This window comes from Canis aureus, chromosome 24 (genome assembly GCF_053574225.1).
Source record: "Canis aureus isolate CA01 chromosome 24, VMU_Caureus_v.1.0, whole genome shotgun sequence".
NCBI lineage: Eukaryota > Metazoa > Chordata > Mammalia > Carnivora > Canidae > Canis > Canis aureus.
Window position 1 is genome coordinate 19486481 of NC_135634.1, and position 21455 is coordinate 19507935.

The window sequence follows — 21455 nt, forward strand, 5'->3', positions numbered from 1 at the left end:
GAGATAGAAAAATGAATAAGACATGGTTGTCTTCCCTGAAGGAACCTAATTATATTTAGTATACTCCACAGGTCATGGGGCTTGGAGGATGGAACACAGCTCCCAGCTCATCTGAATTACATTTATTATGGGGATGTATTGGTTTTACCATCTTTGAGATGAAAGAGACATGACAGGGGAGCCCTATTCATTCTGCTGCCACACATCTTTATAATTCAAACACACCAGCCATAAAAGAAAAGGTTGATGCATTTTCTATATAAAAGTAAAAAACTCAACCACCACCCAAAATTCACCATAAGCAAAGTAAAACAAAACAAACTATAGAAAATATTTGCAACTCCTTTCCCAGACTACGCTCCCTAACTTATTAATAGGTCCTAAAAGTCATGAAGAAAAATGGCAAGATCCAGAAGAAAAAGGGTCAAAGGACATGAGTAGACAGTTCACAGAAAAAGACACATAAACTAAACATAAATCCTGTAACTGAGAAGTCATTTCTCATCCATAAAATTGGTAAAAATCTGAATGTTTGACAGATACACTTTTGGTAAAACTATAGGAAATAGAAACTCTCATTCACTGATAGTGGGAGGGCAACGAGTAGAACTTTTATGAGGGAATAAGATGAAATCTATCACAATACAGATGCATTAATCCCATAAGCCAGTGCTTCTACTCCTGGGATCTCAGAGACACTCTTGTGTAGGTATGAAATGACAAATTACAAGCATATTCATTTTGGCTTTGTGTGTAGTAGAAAAGTCTGGAAACAATCCTAATGTCTGGCAATAGGGGATGCCCACACAAGGTGGTGAATGAAGATACTCTCTTACATGCTGGATATGTTAAGAGGGGAAAATGGGTGCAGAACAGAAAACATGGTACATAACTTCTTATGTAAAAAAAGTAGGGAGGAATAAGTATACACGTGCATATTTATAGTTATTTGCATAAAGAAAATACAAAGACAAGACACTAATAAAAATGGTTCTCTCTCGAGCTGGGGAGTTGGAGTGGGAGGAGGGGACATGTTAGAATAGAGATTGCTCAGAGTATACTTTTTTTTTTTTTAAAGATTTTATTCACTTATTCATGAGAGACACAGAGAGAGACAGACAGAGGCAGAGACACAGGCAGAGGGAGAAGCAGGCTCCATGCAGGGAGCCCGACATCCTGAGCCACCCAGGCATCCCTAACTTTTATATTTTTGATAGGTAACACATGTGCATTATTTCAAAGTCAAAATTATATTTAAAAGGTATACTATGGGGCAGCCTAGGTGGCTCAGCGGTTTAGCGCCGCCTTCGGCCCAGGGCGTGATCCTGGAGTCCCGGGATTGAGTCCCACGTTGGGCTCCCTGCATGGAGCCTGCTTCTCCCTCTCTCTGTGTCTCTCATGAATAAATAAATATAATCTTAAAAAAAAAAAAAAGAAAAAGCATTTGGATGGACACCATATATACCTTTTCAGTAGCAGAACCAGAAACTGAGGTTCTTAAAGTTCTTAAAGGTGGTAGGCAAATCATGAAACTTTAAATTTGGAAGGCTCCTTTATCATCTCATTTACTGGTTCATCTCATTTGTTGATCTGTCACTTATTTTGGATTACAGACTACTCCAGGAATCTGTTGAAAGCTATAATTTCCCGTAAACATATAAAGTTTCATATCCACAAACTCTTCTGAAGTCTACGTCATAGATTTATGGTCTTGTCCCAATTCCTTCATGCACAGATGAGGCAGCTCAGAACAGGGAGTGACTTGATCTCATCCAAGGTGAGGGGGACACTGTGGCTGCCTTCCTCTTTGCTAACTGAGCCTTGCTCCTTCCCCTACAGTTCAAGGGAGTGGACTCATTTCTGAGGAGTCAGTAATTCCACTCTCCTTGCCAGTGACTGGCTTAGAATGTGCATATGACTCAGTTTTGAGCAAAGAACTGACCAAAGAGTCTGCAGGATGGGGGGAGATTGTTCTGAGAGACAAGAAAAGAAATACTCCATTTGGGATGCTATGAACAACCACAGCTATAAGGTCACATAAGGTGAGCCAGGCTGAAAGGGAAGCTCAGCTTACAGGAAACACAGAGATGGAAAGAGGCTGTGATAATTCTACCTCTGAGTGACTGGAGGAGCAGCCACTCACAGCTGGCTTTTTGTTATACAGGGTGACAGGTGTCCTCATGGTTCAAGTCAATTAGAGCTTTCTGTTTCTTTTGTAAAAAGAATCCTAATTCATCTCCTTGAGATAAGGAATCTAAAGGACTCCATAAAAATCTGCTTTTGTTCCTTCTCCTGCTTCTATTCTTGCCAGGACCTGCACTTTACATGTGCCTGTGATGTAATCAGTGTGTGTTCTCCTTTGAGGGGACAAGAAGTTAATGATTTCTCAAGAAGAGATAACATCTAACAAAGGGCCAGGCGAGAAGGGCCTGATGAAGCTATCGTATGACTGTCCAGACCACCAGAGTTAGACATCTCCATAAGACCCCCTGGCTCTGAGGAATAACACCTGGGCCCTTGTCTTTGTTCCTACCAGTTCCTGGGGGCCTGAGAGGACACAGATGCCAGACCATGATGCTCAATAAAATCCCCAGACCCCAAGCAAAGATAAGACTCCCTCCTTTCCTTGCTGAGTCTCCCAGACACAGTCTGTACCTGCAGTCTCTATATACCTACAAAAAACTCTGCTTTCACCTCATGCTGGCTTATATTTGATCTCTATCCTGTGAGCAGCCAGGGACTCTCTCTGCTGGTCCTGCACGACCCGCTCTGGGTCCTCAGACCTGGCCTGTGGGCATCATTCTAATGTAGAAAATTATTTCACAGCGTAGCAATTCTAAACATATCTGCCATTGTACTATTATTCCAACACATTCATGTTTGGAAACATGGTTCAGATAACTTCCATGAGGACCCAAAGCATTCTAAAATGGTTCAACGTTTATTTTTTGAGCCAACTTTCGGATTCAGTGATACCTTATTAATCACATTTGGAAAGACCCTTCCACAATTTATTATAAATTGAATTCTTTTTTCAGAGATTTACCTGGCAGAGGTCCTCTTTCTTAGCTAACAGTCTCAGGTCTACTTCCTCAGTTGTTGTGCCTTTGTGAGGTATTAATCTGTAGAACTCAGTCATCATTTTTTGCAATTGTTCTTCTGTTTCTCCATTTTTCAATGCTGCCTTTACTAGAAGTAGAACTCCCTCTGCCTTGCTCACCTTTAAATGGAGGACAATATACGCTTATTAAATAAATAAATAAATCTTCAAAAAAATCAAATCAAATCAAATTTTGACAATCAGGGAGAGAGTGAAGGAACATATGCATAAAAATATCTAAAACCGTTTTAAGATATGTCACAACTATTAGTTAGTTTTCTACTGACACCAGCCATAAGACAGATGCCATACTTTCAGGAGATGTGTCTTGGTTGTGATGATGACGCCACGAGAAGCCTTCCAAAACTGGGCTCAGCTTAACTAGAGGGAAAAACCAGAGCCTTCAATACCTGTGACTGTATATCTAGATCTATACCTACATGTACATCTATATCTATGTCTACAATGGTATCTATATTTCTGTCTATATCTGCAGAGAGCAGAATACTAATGGAACCAGAGGAGACTTGCTGTTCACACAAGAAATTCAGAAAAATGTCAGAATTGAACTGGGAACAAAATCCAGCAGAACATGTTTCTACTTACACAAGTACTGTTTGGGCTTTGCCCCAGAAAACCTTTTTCTCCCTGAAATAAACTAGTTTAGTTCCACAGAACACTGTATTATTTTACCATAACAATGCAGTTGCACAAGTTGTACCATTGGGAATATTTTCCTTCGTTTGCTCTTTCGATCATACAAAGTGAAGAAGAGTATTTTCTGGAGGGCTGGAAGTATCCCAGCCTTCCCCTAAATGGTCACATGTTAGGAGACTGTAAGGCAGTGGCTCAGACTTGGGTCTGAGCATCTGATCATGAGGACCAAGAGCAACCTTGTCCCTCAGGCCTGTTGCACATCTGGGGACCTAAGGGGCAGGCCCCCTAAGGAGCCAGCACCAGACACTGCGCTGGGAGCTGCTCTTGGGTCTGACGCTTTATATGTAAGAACATCTAGCTGTCCTGGAAGCCTGTTTTCCCCTCAGGGCTCTCAGTGTTCCCTTTTCCCAAGGTAAGAAAAAGCCCATCAGGAATGCACCCAGGAGAGGCTGGACTGGTGCCCCAACGCATGTGGTACCATGTCAGCAGCTGAGCCAGACAGCAGCTGGACACAAGGCGGGTGCTGCTGCAGGGACATTGTGACTCACGTCATTGAGGCTAATCCTGTTCACAGGCTTGAGAAGCAGACGCCCCAGGCAGCCCAGAGCTTCTGCCCAAACCATCTCCACCAAATCGCTCACTTCTTTGCTCAGAGCGCTTGCATTTATTACCTCCTCCAAAAGCAACTGCAAAAAACAAACAAACAAACAAACAAAAAACCCCAGCAACAAAAAGTCTCATAAGTGGGTTGATTTAAAACCAAGAGGAACAGAGACAAGAGAAGAAATAATTAACTGCAGTCACAGAGAGAGTCACAGGCAGCCAAGGGATTGGTATCTGTCTGCACCTCTGCTTCCTGCCTACACGCTCCCTATTTCCCCCTCTTCCTTTTATTCCCACTTCATGTTTCCTTTTGACCCTTCCTTTGCTTTGTAAGCTTTAGGCCTGCTAGTGGCATCAAAGGTTAAGTGGCATTAAGGATTAAGGATGCCTATTCCGCACCTAGGTTACAAGGAAATCTGAAAGCCTTGGAGGTATGTTGCTGAAACAACCAGGTCTGTGGCTCATCCTTGAACTCACTCCCCACCATGCTTCCTTGTCTGTGAGTTTACCTTTCTTGTTCTTTTTTTAAAAATATATTATTTATTTATTCATAGAGACGCAGAGAGAGAGAGAGAGAGAGGCAGAGACATAGGCAGAGGGAGAAGCAGGCATCATGCAGAGAGAGCCTGACGTGGGACTCGATCCAGGGTCTCCAGGATCACACCCTGGGCTGCAGGCAGCGCTAAACCGCTGCACCACCAGGGCTGCCCACCTTTCTTGTTCTTAACTCCCACTTTCTCCCGTCAGGTTTTTATTTGTCAAAAGAAAACATTTCTATTAAAGATATTCAATCAATCACACAAAATAGCACATAAAAATAAATCTTACTGCCTGAAGTTTTTCGGATGCTAATTGGGTTGCTTCAGGTGTAAAATGTTCCCTTAACAGAAATCCTTGTTTCTTCAGCTCTTCAATGTAATTTTCATAGTATTCACTTGCGTCTGCAGAGGTTTTCTGCACAGAGAACTTTCTAGTCTGTGAATTATAGTGTGGAGCAAAATGTTAGGATGCGAGGTACAATAACTTATTAACTGGTGGATCCTTACTGATCACCTCCTTACACACCGTGGGGAAACAGAATGTCAATAAAGCATTGGATCTCTGCCAGCAAGAGTTTAGTAACTAGTTTTTTCAAAGAATGACTTAAATCTTCAATTCTTCACTAAACAGCCTAATACCTGAAAGTAAGAGGAGAAAAGCCTGAGCAAGTACAACAGGCAGAAGAGATGCATTTGATTCACTGAAGTCACTCAAACAGGTTCAGAGACTGCATACTCACTCTTACTTTACATATTTGTCTGGCTTTGAAGTCTGGCTTTCAAACTTTTTGGAAATGAAAAAAATTAATCAGGGGAAGGGAAAAAAAGAAAAAACCTCAGAAATGAGGTCTTCCCACCAACAGTGCAAGAGGGTTCTTTAAAAAAAAAAAAAAAAAAAAAAAAAAGATCATTACCTTGTGGCCATTGGCCAGGAGGAAGTGTGTGGATATGAGAAAGGCAGGGTCTTCAGGGTCCTGGCAGCTCTGCAGTTCTACCACGGCCACCTCCTTACCTCCCTTGGCCCCAATCTGGAAAATAGGCTATTCCTTCAGAAGCTGCATTCGTTAAATAACAAACGACACACACACCATTTAAAAATGTTGATTATAAAAACTAATACAAGGGGCACTTGGCTGGCTCAGTAGGTTAAGCATCTGCCTTCAGCTCAGGTCATGGTCTCAGGGTCCTGGGATTGAGCTCCCACATTAGGATCCCCTCTGCAGGGAGCCTACTTCTCCCTCTCCTTCTGCCCCTCCCCCTGCTTGTGCTCTCTCACTCTCTGACAAATAATAAAATCTTAAAAAAAAACAAAACTAGTACCAGTTGATTTGGAGATATAATTTAGAAAATACACAAAGTATAAAGGGGGGATCCCTGAGTGGCGCAGCGGTTTGGCGCCTGCCTTTGGCCCAGGGCGCGATCCTGGAGACCCGGGATCGAATCCCACACCGGGCTCCTGGTGCATGGAGCCTGCTTCTCCCTCTGCCTGTGTCTCTGCCTCTCTCTCTCTCTGTGACTATCATAAATAAATAAATTAGAAAAAGGACTGCTTTTGCTGCATCCCCCCCCCAAAAAAGAAAGTATAAAGGGGGCACCCCCGGTGGCGCAGCGGTTTAGCGCCACCTGCAGCCCGGGGTCTGATCCTGGAGGAGACCCAGGATCAAGTCCCACGTAGGGCTCCCCGCATGGAGCCCGCTTCTCCCTCTGCCTGTGTCTCTGCGTCTCAGTCTCTCTCTCTCTCTGAATAAATAAATTAAAAAAAATGTTTAAAAAAAAAAGAAAGTATAAAGGAAAAACAAAAATTACCTAACATCATACTACAGATATACAATTCCTATTAATGTTTTGGTATATTTCCTACTGGTACTTACTTTTACTATAGATAAATCTGTATACATTTAAACTGTACCACTTTTTATATTTTCTTCATCATAGAGGGAATTTATTCTCAAGTTACATTTTATTAAAATATCTAAAATATGTAAATGGGGCATCATTTCAAATGCTAGGGCTTTCACTTATATATTAGAGAAAGAATTTTCTCCTTTTCTTTTTAATGAATAGTAATGGAAATTCAACATGATATAAATACTTAGTGTCAAGTCTACTCCAAAAAAATATATGAACCAGTAATAAACAGGAGAGGAGATCCTTTACTTTTAAAGTCATGTTAATATTTTGTACTGTTTATATTTTTATTATGAGCATGTATTACTTTAATTAAAACAACTAAAAAGTCAAACATAAAATTTTCTTGATTATTAAAAATCAACTCATATATTAAGAAATACTTATTTAGGATACACACAATTTTCCAAAACAATGAGAAAATTATCAAACAGGAAAAGTAATCAGGAGACATTCAGGTTTTTTTTTTCAAATACAAACCAGACTCTTACTTTTTCCAAGGTGTTATATTTTGCAACTTCAAAGTCTTGTGGAAAATGAGGAATTTCAACATTCTTGTAAAACCTGAAATTTGTATAATAAAATTTTAACATCAAAATGGACTTTTAGACTAAACAGAACTTCCACAAATTTTTTTTGTATGTCTCCTAATTCCATACAAAATATATTTTAAGTCCCTAATGGCTCCTTAGATATTCTGAAAATGGTTAAAAAGTCTTGTGGAATGAGCTGGATTCCTCCTCTGTATAGCTCTAGAGCTCTGATGCCAAATACTGAATGTCTGCATTGGAAGGTGGGGTGGCATGGAGCAGAAATGGGGGTCAGTGCACTGGAGAGAGCGCCAATCCTAGCAGAGGCAGGTGACCTGCACTTTCTTGGGTTCTGACCCTTAGGAGCCGTGTCACTCAGACAGGCTCATATCAGAGACTCTCTGGACTCCAGTTAACCACCTCTCCCATTAAAATAAAGGTGTCAGATTTCTCATAATCCATACTTTTATATTTGGTATTTGTTCTCTCTTTTAACACTAGTAATAACAAATAAAGTAAACGTGATGCTTAATTCACACTACAGTTTTAGGTATGCTTTACGAAGCCATATAAAACTGTAGCCTCACATCCTCCATTTGCAGAAGGCTGTCACTCTTTCCATTTTTTGACATATTAGGTAAAGAGTAAGGAACTGTCTTTACTCAAAAGTCTTCTCAGTAAGGCAGCCGGGTAAGCAGACTGCCTACATCTCAGTTCCTTTTCTTTTTAAAAATCAATCTAACAACTATGTCCAGTCTTATATAATACTAAGCTGGAAATCATTATCACTATGCTAGTGGAAGTAAAGTCTTGAATAAATAAAAGTCTAAAATTAGAGAAGCAAGATAGATGAAAATACTACAAAAAACATGATGTCTAATAGCATTTTAAAACTGTGTTTAGGAGCACCTGAGTGGCTCAGTGGTTGAGCATCTGCCTTTGGCTCAGGGTGTAATCCCGGGGTCCTGGGATCAAGTCCTGCATTAGGCTCCCCATAGGGAGCCTGCCTGTCCCTCTGCCTATGTCTCTGACTCTCTCTTTGTGTCTCTCATGCATAAATAAAATATTTTTTAAAAAATAAAACTGTGTTTGAGTGTCAGCTCAGGTCATGATCTCAGAGTCGTGGGATCAAGCCCCACATCAGGCTCCCCACTTATTGGGGAGTCCACTCTCCTTCTTCCTCTCCCTCTGCCCCTCACCCTGCTTGCGCTCTCTCTCTCTCTCTCTCTCAAATAAATAAATACATACACACATACATACATACATACATGAATAAATCTTAAAAAAAAAACCCAACACCATGCTTGAGGTTTACAAAACATTTTGCAAACTGAGTCTTAATGATCAGAAGTAGATTACTCTGTGAATTCCACAATGTTTTCCTTCTCCATGGAGTTGTCCAGGGATGGATCATCTGTTGTCACTTCTAGAATAAAAAGAAAATGCTTGTTTACTATTCAAAGATTTATTAAAATTATTAACAATAAATCCTGGAATTGTTAAGATCCTTGAATACACGTCATATTTACCATGCTATTCTTTTTTTTAAGATGTCCTTAAATTAGCTATAATAATTGGTGATCTAAGGATGGTACGGTGGGACAAGAAGAAGGTAGATCAAAAATAAAAGACTATAGTATAATTCTATTTTAATAGGCATGTAAGGAGAATTCTAATGTAATCTTTATTTATTTGAAACTCATTGATAGATATACAATTCCAAATGGTATCTTTTTTTCTTCTGAAGATCATGGTGAGCATAGCTATGAAATACATTTCTAGTATGCTACAGGGTCCGAATGAGCTTACCAGTGCCACGTGACAAAGAAGGAAGTGAGGATGTTCTAGATTAGAAGAGGGAAATTCACAGGTTCCTTTGTGAAGCTAAGCAATTTCTGCTTCATAGTTTTCTTATAAAGGAATCCTAACACTGTCTATAGCATTCTGATATATAGGAATAACTCCTTTTATACAAGGATTTCTTTCCAGTTTTAATAATGCTGTCAAGATTTCAAAGAATGTCAATGTATTTATAGTAATTCTGAATCTGATTGTATCATCATGGATGTTGAAAAACATTTTCAATGTTTTTACAACACTGTAAAAGGAGTTCACTATCCTGCCTATTTTGTCTTAGCTACCATTTTCTGTGAGTAATAAAGTCTGAGGATAGCTTTTTGGACAATCATTTGTCTAATGATGCTGCATCACAGTAAAACATTTAGATTTCTGAAACTCCTATAAATAATACAATTTATATGTACAATGTGATATCTAACATATATCATGTGCTTACTATAAAGTATTATTTACCAGAACTGCTTGACTTTTGATAGGTCTCATGAGGAGGGCATTTCCCTATGTCCAAAGGCTTGCTTCTTGGCCAGATTGCAAAATAAAAATCTGGGTTTATAAAGGAGATATATGCTTATGGAGAGATATCTATTGGAAAGAACTTTTTTAGGAAAATGCTAGTCATAAAATTTCCAGTCATTAAGTTGTGGTGATAATTTTTTTAAAAAAGTTCCTTCTCCCTCCCAAATAAAAATTTACACATCAAGTTTTCAGAGATTATCAGTATTTTTGTATAGTCTTTTTGAATCTGGTCACACTAGATTGGATACTGAGAAATCTATTCCTATTGCTAAAGTAGCCTTTTGTCCTTCACTATTTGGCTATTTTTTGAGATAAGGAATTTTGTCATATGTCTGGACAACCCTTTGACTATATTGTCTTTGATAAATTGAAACATTTACTATTGTACCTGTAATATATTACGTGCTTAATATAAAATACTTACCAGAACTGCATGCCTTTTGACAAGGAGGTGGTATGATGTCCACTGCCTTATTAGGATCATAATTCATTATGTCCAAGAGTCTCTTTTCTTTGATAGAGTCCCATATAAAATCTGGGTTTATAATATGGATCTGGTTCTTTTGGATACACTTCAGTTGATACTGGGTCAGAACAGCAGCATTGTCTAAGATTGTATGTGTGCACTTAGAAAAAAAGAATCAATTCATTATGTACTTGTAAAAAAATCTAAATAAATTACTTACATCTGCAATTTTCACTCTTAAAAGTCTTGAAGATAATTTGTAGTAATATTTCTCAGATTTCTAGAACTCTTATAAATGATATAATTTTTAGTTACATTAAGGTTTAAAAAATCAAGTTTTTAAAGAGTATGGATATGGATGTACTATAATTGATTAGCCAACCCTAGAGGTTATTTCCAAATTTTCACTCCTCTAAACGACACTGTACTGAATGTCTTCATGCACACATATTTGTACACTTGTTTGTTTTCCTAGGAGTGGAGTGAGAGATTCAAAAGGTAATCACTATTTAATTTGTTAAGCTGAATTTTATTAATTTATTTTGGAATAAATAGTATATGCACATTGTAGAATATATAAAAAGTAAGACAATAATAATAATAAATTAACCTATTCCCTACCATTGTTCTCAGTTCGTTTCCCCAGAGGCATCTGTTGTAACTTGTTTCTGGAGTATTCCTGTAGAGCTATTCTATGCATAGGCAACAAACATATAAGTACATAGCCCTATTTTTAGTCACAAATGGCAGTATATGAAACATGCTGTTCTGAAACTGCCTTTCCACTTAACAATTCATCTTGCAGTTCACTCCTCAACAATACATATATAGTTGTCTCCTTTGTTATAATACCTGGTATGCACATTTCAGAAGTTTATATACAATGGCAACATAACTTTCAAAAAGGTTGAACTCACAGTATGTGGGAATTTCTGAAAAAGAGAGACCATGCTGGCATTCTTTACCCAGAAGGTAAACTGAGAAGGTACAACAGGCATGAATTATTTATCCATCCACAGAAATGATGAGATGGACTAGGACGGCCATATAGGGGATGTAATATATAGTTCTGCCTGAACTGGAGGTAAACAGGGACATTCCATTTCTGATAATCACAGGCAAACTACTAAATGTCAGGGAGCACCCAGCATCTAGCTAGAGTTGAACATACTTCACAGAACAAACCAGATTCACGGTCAGCAAGATCCCGGCCTGTGGTTCAGGAAGAGGCAGTGCTGACCCACCCCATCGGTTCACCAACAGAAGGAAGAGCAGCAGACAGGGCAAGCCCTGCATTGGCAGACCTAGAATCTAATGACTTCAGACTTTAATTTCTACTTCTTATGATGAAGTGGTTAAAAAAGAGGAGGTTAGCCTTACTTATTTTTTAAGATTTCATCCAGCTGTCAAAATCCATATTTAAATTGTCAGGCCTACAATTCCTTTCAAGAGAGGAAAGTAGCTTCCTTCAGCCTTTAAATAAAAACAAGCAATATAAACTGTACAAGCAGTACAAGATGAGTTTATGATGCATGTTTTTCTTTGTCTGCTGAGTCATATTGTACAGGTGACACTCAGAGTTTGACATACTGATGAGTGATTAGATAGACTGCTTTTTGCAAATGCTATACACCATAACTCTTCTCCTTTGAGAACAGATTTGGCTGATCTGAAATTATTTGTTTTGCTCTTTAGCTGTACTCTAATAACCTCAGATTCACAAGGTATGTGGGATTTCCCTATAGCTCAAGGGAATGGAGAAAAGGTGGGACGTATGGTCTTCCCTCCTCTGCCCTTCTCCAGCCCAATTTCCCTTTTGGCAATATCACAATTTAATCTGCCTTCAGTGACTTTCTTCTGCTGCCAATTTTTTCTGCTTACTCTTCTAACCATGACTTGTTCTCCTCTTTTTTTTAAAAAAATTTATTTTAAGTAGGCTCTATGCCAAATGTGGGGCTTGAATATCAAGACCCTTAGATCAAGAGTCTCATGCTCTTCCCACGCAGCCAGGTACTCTGACCTAGTATAGTATCTATCATACAGTTCTTACGAAATTTGCAAATACCTGAGGATTTAATAAAAAGGAAAAACTTCCACCATTCTCCTTAATGTCATTTTGTAGCTTTTTCTTCAGTTGACGAGGTAAGTCCTTGACTTTCAAATAGAAGGTACAATTTGCAAAGATTCCCACAGTCATCCTGGAAAAAAAGTTTCAAGTCATAGTTTTAAAGAGTTCTCAATGAAATATTACTCAGCCATCAAAAAGAATGAAATCTTTCCATTTGCAACAATATGGATGGAACTAGAGGGTATTATGCTAAGAGTCATTCAGAGAAAGACAAATACCAAATGATTTCATTTATAATGAGGAATTTAAGAAACAAAACAGATGAACACAGGGGAAGGAAAGGAAAAATTAAATAAGCACAGAGAATGGTGCAGGGCTCAATCCCAGGACCCCGAGATCATGAACTGAATCATAACCAAGAATTGGGTGCTTAACTGATTGAGGCACCTCAATCGTAAGAGACTCAACCCCAGGGAACAAACTGAGGGTTGCTGGAGAGGTGGTAGGTAGGGGGATGGGGTAACAGGGTGATGGACATTAAGGAGGGGACATGATATAAGCATTAGATGTAACTGATGAATTACTAAATTATACTCCAGAAACTAATAATACAGTAGATGTTAATGAAATTGAATTTAAATAATAAATAAGTAGACCACATTATAATAAAGCTCTAGTGAGTCTATGGAAAAAAATAAAACACAGGATTCTCTTTTCAATGAATATTACTGACAGTAAATTTAGAATTGTTCTACATGCAAACTGTGGGAAGCTGGGCATTATTTTAAAAAGACATACTACAATAATTTTTAACTACAAAAATTGAACAATGGTCAAACTTACAATAAGTATGTTGGTTTTAGAATCTTTATGGCTGATACTATGGCACCCCAGAATATACTGGTACAGGCTCATACTATACATCTTAATGAAAATGTACAGATTTCAGTTACAGATCAGGTATGTGGTTTAAGAACATAGAAGCATTTATTTCTAAATTAAAAATTAATATTATGTGATAGAGCGACACCTGGGTGGCTCAGGTTGTGATCCCAGAGTCCTGGGATTGAATCCCACATTGGGCTCCCCAAAGGGAGCCTGCTTCTCTCTCTGCCTCTCTCTGTGTCTCCCATGAATAAATAGATAAATCTTAAAAAATATATTATGTGATAGAAAACCCACAAATTTTTATATATAATTCCATAAAATCAAAGAGATCCATGAGTTATGTGGGTTTCTATTAAGCCATTCTGGAGAAAAAATTGATCAATCAGTAATAAAAATATACAATTTATGTTTAAATAGAAACATTTGTATGTTAATTTAATATCTTTTACTGTCATACTTTCCCACATATAGAAAATAATTGCTTCTAAGAAAAATAAGCCTATTTTGAATTAAAAGAAATGTAAAGGGGGATCCCTGGGTGGCACAGCGGTTTGGCGCCTGCCTTTGGCCCAGGGTGCGATCCTGGAGACCAGGGATCGAATCCCACATCGGGCTCCTGGTGCATGGAGCCTGCTTCTCCCTCTGCCTGTGTCTCCGCCTCTCTCTCTCTCTCTGTGACTATCATAAATTAAAAAAAAAAAAAAAAAGAAATGTAAAGGTATTTAACAATAAACTAATAAATGGTGAGTTACTGGATTTAATTCACAGTAGCTATTTGTCAAATTCTTAAAATTGAAGTAATCTCTGACAGGTTTCCCCAAAGCAGCTGATATGTCCTAGAAAGCGGCTCCCGGTCTGAGCCAGAAAGGCAGGCAGCTGGCAGGTGCCTACAGGGCCCAGCCTCCCAACCGCGCCCAGGGGTTCCGCCTTCCTCCTTCAGTTCCACTTGCCCCTGGAATGCCTGCTTCTCTCAGGCTGGGGTCCCTGCTCCAGTTTCCTTGCAAGAGTAACACTGCCCATTCCTTGTGACCCTAAATGAAGGCCTCCTCTATGTGAGGACCACTCCTAACTTAGGACAAAATGCCCACTGCCTTCCCAAAGTGTATACCTCAGGCACCCCAGATTTGCCAAGTCTCCAATCTAGGCCTCCCTCTGTTCTCCTCTTGACAAGTGGTTGCTGGGTGCTGCTGGCTGCTCAAGCCCTTGCTTACCCTGGTTGGCCATCAGCATCTCCTCACAACCCCTGCGCATAGGTGCAATCAATCTACTTTCCCAGGCTCCTCTGTCACCCTGGCCCATGCCCCCATCAGTGGAGACCAGACTCCCTCCCCCACTTCTGCTCCTCTCTGCCTCTAATCTCCTTTACACTGTAGCTTGGGTAAACTTTTTTTTAAATAACATTTCAAATGAAATTCAAATTTCTTACCATGGTTCAAGGCCTGGCCTCTCTCCATAGCCACCTCCTGCACTTCTCTCTCACTTTGCCCTGGACACACTGGCTTTTTCTCCAGGTTGGCGAAAACTTCAAGGTGGGTCCTCACAGCCTTCACACATGCTGTTCCTTCTCCCTGGGGCCCTATTCCCTGTCCCCACCTCACACTTGTATATCCTACCCAGGACCTAGAAGAATCTGTCCAGCAAATGAACAAATTAGGGGTTTCTGGTTTTTTTTCTTATGATGACTAGTTAAATTGAAGTCCCTTGATCTAACTCTGCCTTTCCATAGGCATTAATATTTACTAATTTCCTATGTGTTGTCTTTTACATTTAAATGGATTCATACTTATCAGGGTTTATAAATGGGAAATATGATGTTGAATACCATGAAAGTTATCACACTATGTTAGTTAGATTAATTTATCTTGTTTTTAATCTCTGACAGTTAAAAACAAATGAAACACTAAAACTCTGAAGAATCTTTAACAATGTTCAGGACAGTCTCTACACAATGTACCCTGCCTATGTTGGGCAAGGAAGACTGAAGTGGACATGATGCTCAGATCCACCTTTCCAGATCTGTCCTGCTTTTTTTTTTTTTTTTTTTTTTAGATTTTATTTATTTATTCATGAGAGTCACAGAGAGAGAGAGAGAGAGAGGCAGAGACACAGGCAGAGGGAGAAGCAGGCTCCATGTAAGGAGCCCGATGGGGGACTTGATCCCGAGTCTCCAGGATCAGGCCCTGGGCTGAAGGCGGCACTCAACCGCTGGGCCACCGGGGCTGCCCAAACCTGGTCTTTTTTAAAAAAAATGTTTTCTAATAGGAAAATTATTCATGCTTATCTTAGAAAATTTGGAAGATTCACAACTGCATAATAATAGCAAAATAATCTCAAAAGCTAGAGGCCACATTGACAACTTCTTTTGCCTTTTTTCCAGGCTTTTTTTCTATGTGTATGTACTATAATAAACTATATTATTATCAAACCTGAAATCATACCGTATTCACAATACCTATCTTGCATTTTATGTCAGCATTTTGTCTTTAGCACTAAATCATCAAACATTCTTTAATAGAGGTTATCTTAGATACATATCATAAATGAATTATTTCTATTGTTGGGCAATTAAGTTATTTCTAAATTTTGGTAGCAAAAACAAAGCTATGGGGGCATCTGGGTGGCTCAATTGATTAAGTGTCCATCTCTTGATTTTGGCTTTGGTTATCACCTTGGTCTCCAAGATTAGCTCAGTGGGGAGCCTGCTGGAGATTGTTTCTCTCCCTCTGTGCTCCCCCTCCCCAAATAAATAAATAAATCTTTTTTTAAAAAAGGGGGAAAAGCTATGGTGTATACCCTCATATGTAAATCTTTGCACCTCCAATGATTGTCTTATAAAACAGCCCTGACATCCTAAACAATACTGAGTCAGAGTTCAAATAATTTTTATTCTTGTTATATTATATTGCTTTTCAGTTTTACCTTAAATTGTATTACTTTTCAGCTTTGCTTAAATTTCCTAGGAAAGTACCATGACCTTGTCTTTCTAAAAATAACTTCTTCCCCAAAGTAGGTTAACCAGTATGAAGAAAAATAAAGAGCACCTACAACACTGGAAATGTTTTAAACTAGAGTATGGTGATGATGTACAACTTGGTAAATTCAGTGAAAATCTCTTGAATCATACAACTAAAATGGGTGAATTTAATGGTATGTAAATTATATCTCAATAAAGTTGTTTTTAAGAAGCAGTTATGATCCTTCCATTGAGAAATAACTCCACTGTTGATTTTGATATTTCTTTCAATATCTTTGACATTATTCTTTCCTGTTTCAATATATTTTATAAATTATTTTAATAGAAATATAAGTTATGTGTGAATATTATTGAATTTTATAGCCAGTTTCTTTTGTCTAACTTTTAATGAGAATTTGCCCAATATCACTAAATATTCTTTAAAAATATTCGTAGTGCCTATGTGTAATCTAACTCTTCCCCAAGTCATCAGATATTTGGTTACTGAGAACTGTTCAATCTGATAAATATACTTTGAGGAAAATGTTTTCTACATATATTTTTGGCCAAATCTCTATCACTGTTTCCTTAGAATATAGATGGCCAGAAGTGGAATTACTGATTCAAATGGTATAGATTTTTTTTTTTGCCTTTATTAGGTGGTAAAATGTACCTAACATAAAATTACCATTTTAACCATTTAAGTGTACAGTGCAGTGGCATCGTTGTGAAACCGAAGTATAAACAAACATTTTAAACAAATATCAGGCCCATTCTTAGCAGCTGAGGCCACAAAGGAGGTAGTGAAACTAACACTCCCAAAATCTGTGAAATCTGAAGTCAGGCCTTGACTTCCGTCTTCCTACAGATGGTATATGGAGTCTCTCTTGAATGTGTGGCCCCCCTCTTGGCTAGCAGCTTTCTTGACAGACATGTGCCACCATCTCTCCCTCCTTTCCAAGCTTTTTCTAAACAGTCAGTGTTCATTCATGTTGTCACCAGAGCTTGTTGTGCACATGCAAGATTTTTGAGTGTCTTCCATCCATCAGGCTGTTATGAACACCGGACAAGAACACACATCCCCAGCTCCTGCGAAGCTCCCTGAGCTCCTCCTCACAAATTCTAGCTCCTCTATCCAGAAACCACTGCTGTAGTTGGGAGCAAGGGCCTTACTCCCTTGCAGTTTCCTGTCTTCACAACTGACATCTCCTCCTCTCTGAAAGCCTCAGGATCTCCCCATCCAGAAAGTCCTCCTGGAACCCTTTTCCCTCTGATTCTCGGCCCTGCTCTGGCCCTCGGAACAGTCCCAGAACCTGGCAACTTTCATCACACCCCTGTCTGTAACCACTGGCTGTTCTCCACTCTTAACATTACCTGTTTCTCCAGGAGGGTCAATCCTATGTGGGGGGCTGTGCCTTGCTTATCTATATATCTCTAGAATCTAGATCACTTTTGGTACAAACAGGCATTCAGTAAATGTTTGCTTACTCTTTCATGCATCACTTAAAGCCTAGTATTATAGAAAAGCTTTCTATTTCTGCCATTATTTGCATATTTGGACCCAAATGGCATCAATACTGCACCTCCCTCTTGGGACTTATAAACCCCTAAAAAGCAAAGACCACCTACTTTGGTACTGCTTCTACTGCCACTGAATGTTACAGCTCTAAGCACACAGACGGAATCTAACACATGTTTACTGAATAAATGATCAACTCCAGTGTAACAAAAAAAATCCACAACACATACACATAGTGGAGAGTGGCTTTCTTCTTTATCCTAACACTACACTTTAAATATTTTTTATGTTTATTGTTAATTTGCAATCCAGAACCAAAAGGCGGAACCTTCAGCAGCGCCTTGTTCTAAGGCAGTTCAGTCCTCCAGCTGAGTCACCGGGCATTCCCTGCAGGAAGTATTTAGCGGATCTGCAAGGTTTCAACATTGGTCCTCAACATGCACTGTAAATGTTTCTATCGTGGTGTTTCTAATTACGAGTTCCGATTACGTTCCCTGATTATTCACCAAAAATACTGTTATTTCTTGGAAAAGTTTCATTTTCCAAACCAAACTTCAGGAATAGCTAACTTGAATCAAACAGGCTGTCTTCTGGAGCGAAGAACAGAGTTCTATTGCAATCTGCTCCTTCTCCCCGAGCCCAGGCCGCGTCCGGGGACCAGCGTTAAGCACCGGCTCTCCTCGGCGGCCCCGCCCAGGTCCTGTCCCCAGGGCCGGCGACCTGCACCCGAGCACAACGCCCCGGGCACGGGCAGCGGTCCCACGGCCACCAGCGCGGTGACGACCAGGACCGCACCGCGGAGCTGACCCCGCCGCTCCGGTAGGGAGTCCGCGCGGCCGCCCCTCCCCTCCCACGACCGCCTGCCCGGACCCGCTGCGCCGAGAGTGCTCGTCCTCCCAGCGGCGCCCCCTCACCTGCCAGGGGCTCCCGGCTCCGGACCGTCCTCGCGTCTACTGCTCTGGGCTCCGGGCTCCCCGCCACCGGCACCGACTGCTTCCGGGCTCCGACTGCTCCGGGCTCCGACTGCTCGGGGCTCCCGGCCACCGGCACCCACTGCTTCCGGGTACCGACTGCTCCGGGCTCCCCGCCACCGGCACCGACTGCTCCCGGGTACCGACTGCTCCGGGCTCCCCGCCACCGGCACCGACTGCTCCCGGGTACCGACTGCTCCGGGCTCCGGGCTCCCGGTGCTGACCCGGTCAGCCCAGCCAGCGAGAGCGCTGCGGGAAGCCCGCCGTGACTGCCGCCCCAGGCCCAGACCGCGCCCCCGCCCCGCCCCGCCCCGCCCCGCCCCGCCCCGCGCCTAGAGTCCAGCGCCCCGCGCCCCAGCGTCCCCGCGAAGGGGGAGGGCAGAGGGCGAGAACCCTCCAGACGACTGCTGAGCCTGGAGCTCACGGGGGTCGGGGGTGAGGACGCTCAATCCAGGACCCTGAGGTCATGACATGAAGCACGCAGGCGCCCGGAAAGTTCAGGAATTTTTTTATTTTATTTTATTTTATTTTACTTTTATTGATCTCTGTATCTATCCCTCTACCGGTGCCACCGTGTTTTTTTTTATTTTTTATTTTTTTTTTATTGGTGATCAATTTACCAACATACAGAATAATCCCCAGTGCCCTTCACCCAATCACTCCCACCCCCTGCCCTCCTCCCCTTCTACCACCCCTAGTTCGTTTCCCAGAGTTAGCAGTCTTTACGTTCTGTCTCCCTTTCTGATATTTCCCACACATTTCTTCTCCCTTCCCTTATATTCCCTTTCACTATTATTTATATTCCCCAAATGAATGAGAACATATAATGTTTGTCCTTGTCCGACTGACTTACTTCACTCAGCATAATACCCTCCAGTTCCATCCACGTTGAAGCCAATGGTGGGTATTTGTCATTTCTAATAGCTGAGTAATATTCCATTGTATACAGAAACCACATTATCTTTATCCATTCATCTTTCGATGGACACCGAGGCTCCTTCCACAGCTTGGCTATTGTGGCCATTGCTGCTATAAACATCGGGGCGCAGGTGTCCCCGCGTTTCATTGCATCTGTATCTTTGGGGTAAATCCCCAACAGTGCAATTGCTGGGTCGTAGGGCAGGTCTATTTTTAACTCTTTGAGGAACCTCCACACAGTTTTCCAGAGTGGCTGCACCAGTTCACATTCCCACCAACAGTGTAAGAGGGTTCCCTTTCTCCGCATCCTCTCCAACATTTGTTGTTTCCTGCCTTGTTAATTTTCCCCATTCTCACTGGTGTGAGGTGGTATCTCATTGTGGTTTTGATTTGTATTTCCCTGATGGCAAGTGAAGCAGAGCATTTTCTCATATGCATGTTGGCCACGTCTATGTCTTCCTCTGTGAGATTTCTGTTTATGTCTTTTGCCCATCTCATGAATGGATTGTTTGTTTCATTGGTGTTGAGTTTAATAAGTTCTTTATAGATCTTGGAAACTAGCCCTTTATCTGATATGTCATTTGCAAATATCTTCTCCCATTCTGTAGGTTGTCTTTTAGTTTTGTTGACTGTATCCTTTGCTGTGCAAAAGCTTCTTATCTTGATGAAGTCCCAATAGTTCATTTTTGCTTTTGTTTCTTTTGCCTTCGTGGATGTATCTTGCAAGAAGTTACTGTGGCCGAGTTCAAAAAGGGTGTTGCCTGTGTTCTTCTCTAGGATTTTGATGGAATCTTGTCTCACATTTAGCTCTTTCATCCATTTTGAGTTTATCTTTGTGTATGGTGCAAGAGAGTGGTCTAGTTTCATTCTTCTGCATGTGGATGTCCAATTTTCCCAGCACCATTTATTGAAGAGACTTTCTTCCAATGGATAGTCTTTCCTCCTTTATCGAATATTAGTTGACCATAAAGTTCAGGGTCCACTTCTGGGTTCTCTATTCTGTTCCATTGATCTATGTGTCTGTTTTTGTGCCAGTAGCACACTGTCTTGATGACCACAGCTTTGTAGTACAACCTGAAATCTGGCATTGTGATGCCCCCAGCTATGGTTTTCTTTTTTAAAATTCCCCTGGCTATTCGGGGTCTTTTCTGATTCCACACAAATCTTAAAATAATTTGTTCTAACTCTCTGAAAAAAAGTCCATGGTATTTTGATAGGGATTGCATTAAACGTGTATATTGCCCTGGGTAACATTGACATTTTCACAATATTAATTCTGCCAATCCATGAGCATGGAATATTTTTCCATCTCTTTGTGTCTTCCTCAATTTCTTTCAGAAGTGTTCTATAGTTTTGAGGGTATAGATCCTTTACATCTTTGGTTAGGTTTATTCCTAGGTATCTTATGCTTTTGGGTGCAATTGTAAATGGGATTGCCTCGTAGTTCAGGATTTTTATAGTTTCATCTTTCAGGTAAGATTTGGCCAATGAGGTTAACTCCAAAGTTGGAGTTTGGTAAAAAGGCATCGATGGTGCTGCAATTTAACTGAGAAATGAGAGTAAATCCAGGGAGCAATAGAGAAGCAAACTTCTGGAGAGTTTGAGATTGGAGAAGCAAGAGGGTCAAGATAACGAGTGTAGTTTAGGACTTCCTGTGTCTGAAGCTTGTGGCAGTGTTTTCAAGTAGTTATAAATACTGATCTGTCATTCCAGACTGGTGGGTGCCGAGATTCATTGAGTGAATCTAAATTAAATTAGTTTAGAAACGATGTAGAGACAGTATGGTTTTGAATTTTGCCTCTACTGTTTATACTTAGGGGATTGGTTTTTTTTTTTTTAAGATTTTATTTATTCATTCATAGAGACACAGACAGAGACAGAGACAGAGAGAGAGAGAGGCAGAGACACAGGCAGAGGGAGAAGCAGGCTCCATGCAGAGAGCCTGACGTGGGACTCGAT

The 21455-nt window shown here is 40.5% G+C and overlaps 1 protein-coding gene across 3 annotated transcripts in view; it reads right to left on the bottom strand.

Moving 5' to 3' along the window:
• PARP4 (poly(ADP-ribose) polymerase family member 4) overlaps positions 1 to 18869 on the bottom strand; it is a 95686-nt gene extending 76817 nt beyond the window's left edge. For 2 of the 3 annotated variants that reach the window (XM_077868456.1, XM_077868454.1), the window contains exons 1-9: positions 18522 to 18869; positions 12245 to 12377; positions 10138 to 10339; positions 8697 to 8763; positions 7299 to 7371; positions 5814 to 5927; positions 5189 to 5335; positions 4306 to 4443; positions 3047 to 3220 (exon numbers count right to left, since the gene is read on the bottom strand). In XM_077868456.1, coding sequence (XP_077724582.1) covers positions 3047 to 3220; positions 4306 to 4443; positions 5189 to 5335; positions 5814 to 5927; positions 7299 to 7371; positions 8697 to 8763; positions 10138 to 10339; positions 12245 to 12376 — 1047 coding nt within the window. In that variant the 5' untranslated portion in view covers position 12377; positions 18522 to 18869. The remainder of the gene's footprint in view (positions 1 to 3046; positions 3221 to 4305; positions 4444 to 5188; positions 5336 to 5813; positions 5928 to 7298; positions 7372 to 8696; positions 8764 to 10137; positions 10340 to 12244; positions 12378 to 18521) is intronic. The other variant, XM_077868455.1, reaches the window with a different exon arrangement.
• Between the last annotated feature and the right edge of the window lie 2586 nt (positions 18870 to 21455).